Genomic DNA, 3,624 nt, shown 5'->3' on the forward strand with positions numbered 1-3,624 from the left:
ATGCAAGGCTTTCCTAAATTCCTCTTTTTTCCTTCCTGCTCTCCCTCCCTTCCTATCAGGCCGATCTGGATCTCAGAATAGCTAAGGCTGACCTCAAGCTTCTGGCAATCCTCCTGCCTGGGCTACCCTAGTGCTGGGACTTCAGACAGGAATCATCCATTTTCCTCCCTTTCCTGCACTCAATTCCAATCGGACTGGGAAAACCTGTTAACTATGTAAATTAGGACTAGGAATTTGCGCTTTTGATTGGGCCGCATCTGGGAAGGCGGGCGCTCTGCTCGGGCGAGCTGATTGGGAGCGGCCCCTGCCCGTCACAGGCGGCAGCGGCTGCAGAGTTCGGCGAGGTAGTTCCGGAGTGGCGCACGGCATCCCGGAATTGAGCCGGCCGGTGTTTGGAGCTCGGGGCGCGGGGTCGAGCATGTCGGGGCGAGGCAAGCAGGGTGGCAAGGTGCGCGCCAAAGCCAAGTCGCGTTCGTCGCGCGCGGGCCTTCAGTTTCCCGTGGGCCGCGTTCACCGGCTGCTGCGCAAGGGCAACTACGCGGAGCGCGTGGGCGCGGGCGCGCCGGTCTACCTGGCGGCGGTGCTGGAGTACCTGACGGCCGAGATCCTGGAGCTGGCGGGCAACGCCGCGCGCGACAACAAGAAGACGCGCATCATCCCGCGCCACCTGCAGCTGGCCATCCGCAACGACGAGGAGCTCAACAAGCTGCTGGGCCGCGTGACCATCGCGCAGGGTGGCGTCCTGCCCAACATCCAGGCGGTGCTGTTGCCCAAGAAGACGGAGAGCCAGAAGGTGAAGAGCAAGTGAACCCGACGGGTGCAGAGCCCACCGCAGCCCGCAGCCAATAAAGTCGGTGAAAAGCGAGTAATCCGGAGAGCTGTGTAGTCGCGGGACCGACGGGGTGCTTGGGTGGGGACGCGTCCCGACCTTGAGGCCATGTGGGAGCCAGAGGGGACCCAGTGGCTGGGTTGGGAGCTCCCCCTTGCATCACAGTGGGCAGGAGAAGCGGAGATGTGCGGGGGAGGCTACTCTGGAATTAACTTTGCCCAACCCAGGGAGGAGTGGTAGGAGAGGTGTTTCGAGCTATGCGCAAGAAGTTGCCTCGCTGGCCATATTTAGAAAGGGTGAGCTACTTGGAGAAGACGAGAACGTAGGGACCTTGGCAGGTGCTAGTAATTTAAGAGCGATAGTCTTGTGAGCAAATGGATAGTACGTATTTATGATCTGAATACCAGCCGTGTTCACGTTTCTATAAAATGAAGTAATTTGTGCAATACGGAAGTGAGTCATGAAGTTTGCTCCCTCGACGGTATTGCATAACAGCGGGGCCGTCGGTCTTTACTTAGGTTTAGCAGCCTTTAAAGTTCTCTACTCTTGCTGCTCATAGATGGCACCTGCCATCCCTGCCCTTGGGAGTAGAGCGTCATTCGTGACTAGTGAGTTCGAGGCCATTCCTGACCCACATTACGAATATGCCCCAAAATATATACGTACATTTTCCCCTTAAGTTTTATCTTTTTATCTTCTTCAGCATTGCCCCTGGAAAGTAGCTTGCTTTTACTTAAACCCTGCTTTTAGGGATAACGTTCCTGGAGCCCCGTTTCCCCACTAGCTCTAGAGCTGTGTATTGGCTCGGTAAGGAGAGGAAGGTCACGTGAGTTAAGAGAGCAAGAGAAACCCACAGGTCCCTGGAAATGCTGTTCATCCCGTGGCTCTTCTTCCATTCCATCTTCAGCAACTCATTCTGCCCACAGGATCCACAAAAGCCACCCCAGAGTAGGTTTCATTCGGCTTCATTTTTTTCCTGGGAGTCAGAATTGAAGTCCTCGTCTTCATTTTGCAGTGCCCGGCCCGTTTCCCCTTGTCCCCCGTGTTGATTGGCTGTCTACACCATCTGCCAGTATCAGGTGGGGAGAGGGGGCATGAGTGAGGCCAGCTAGGTTGCCGCTGCCCCGAAACCCACATTTTCTCCCTTTTCATGGTTCCCCAAGACAGGAAAAAGGACAAATAAATAATCCATTACAAACCGGTGTCTGAGTATTTGGTTCTCTGCTGTTTGTCAAATGGAGTCTCTCTTCTTCGTGGTCATCCTAAAAGATTGGGTCACACGCTTCTCAGAAAAGAGGTACATTGCTGCCTCTGACACCTGAGAACAGACTCCAGGGGCATCATGGGCAATGTCAGGAGGTGAGGTAAGCTTTTCAAACTCCCTGTGTGGAGGACTGCGATGGCTTTAGTACCACATGTTAGCATTGGATGCTTGCATTGGGAAGTGCCATCTCCAAGGACGAAGGGTTTGCCCGTGTGCCTTAAATTATAGGTAAACATGAGTAGGTAAGATGTAACCCAATACCCACTCAGCTGTGGGACATCGAGGACAGGAATAGAGGTGTGGCCACCCAGTGTAGCTTAGTAACAGGGTGTCCTTATAAAAGCATAAGGCAACACAAGGCTGTACCCCTGAAGAAAAATAGCAGTTGCTTGTAAATCCTAGGGAGAGGGGAGCATGGGACCTTGAGACCCTGCTCCCACAATCATGAACTGCATAAATCTTGGGGTGAAAGGTGGGGTCTTGAGCCCAACAGTGACAAAGTTGATGGCTCCTATATTGTGCAGGACTGCAGGTTACCACAAGTGCTCAGAGTTGACCAGGGCAGGTCCTTTGTCATTCCTCGAAGACAGCTTTTCCCAGCGGTAGGGGTTTTAAAGACTGGTAGCCAGGTGTGGTTTCACAACTCTGACTCCATCACTTGGGAGACTGAGGGAAGATGCGGAGTTCCGGGATAGGTAGGACTGCACAGGGAGACTGTCTCACAACAGTAGAACTCACTTGTTAGAATTAGTTGTGGGTGCATGGTGGCTCACAACCATCTGTAATGAGATCTGGCCCCCTCCGCTGGTGTGCGGGTATACATAGAGGCAGAATGCTGTATATATAATAAATCTTAAAGAATTAGTGGGTGATGTCACTTAGAGCCTACATATATATATATACACATATATATGTATATATATATATATACACATATATATATACAATCACCCTTCTCTGTCCATGAGTTCCACATTTACAGACTCAAACATGTAGCTTTTAAGTGCTAGTTTGACATTTGAGTCTAATTTACTAAAGATGGGAGGAGGTATCTGGGACTTGATTCCTGAAGAAATAAGAGCAAAGGTAATCTAACCCATTTGTCTTATGAGTCTTCCCATGAGAAACGCTACTGGGAGAGCAAGTTACATGATGACTGTCCCCATTTCCACCCAATCTTTGCTACCCCTGCTGCAGAGATACTCAAAATCCTTTCAAATACTTGTGTTCTTCACCATTTCTGATGAGAGTTTTAAATTGGAATGAGCTATTATCAGAAACAACTCTGCAAAATAATAAAGCCTGTGGTCCTAGATAATGTTCCTGAAGCTAATTTAAAAGGCCAGTGTATTAGGCACGAGACTGTACAAGGGCCAGGCCATCACTTCTAGTGTGGCTGAGGGCACACTTGGGCTAGCATACGGTGTTTGGTTTTACTTGCACACTGATGCTTGTGCAGAGAAGTGCTGCTCAGTGGGACACGGTGCAGTGTGACCAAGGTTTGTTCTGTTTCCATACAGGGCCGGTTTTG

At 51.0% G+C, this 3,624-nt stretch overlaps 1 protein-coding gene across 1 annotated transcript; it reads left to right on the top strand.

Moving 5' to 3' along the window:
• Positions 1-330: 330 nt before the first annotated feature.
• LOC101982239 (histone H2A.J) lies at positions 331-869 on the top strand. Its single transcript, XM_005364521.2, has one exon. The coding sequence runs from the start codon at positions 419-421 to the stop codon at positions 806-808; it is 390 nt and encodes a 129-aa protein (XP_005364578.1). The 5' UTR covers positions 331-418; the 3' UTR covers positions 809-869.
• Positions 870-3,624: the final 2,755 nt, after the last annotated feature.

The sequence above is a fragment of the Microtus ochrogaster genome, assembly GCF_000317375.1.
Source record: "Microtus ochrogaster isolate Prairie Vole_2 chromosome 14 unlocalized genomic scaffold, MicOch1.0 chr14_random_2, whole genome shotgun sequence".
Taxonomy (NCBI): domain Eukaryota; kingdom Metazoa; phylum Chordata; class Mammalia; order Rodentia; family Cricetidae; genus Microtus; species Microtus ochrogaster.

Coding starts and splice junctions, on each gene's coding strand:
- LOC101982239 (XM_005364521.2), top strand. CDS start 419: ATGTCGGGGCGAGGCAAGCAGGGTGGCAAGGTGCGCGCCAAAGCCAAG.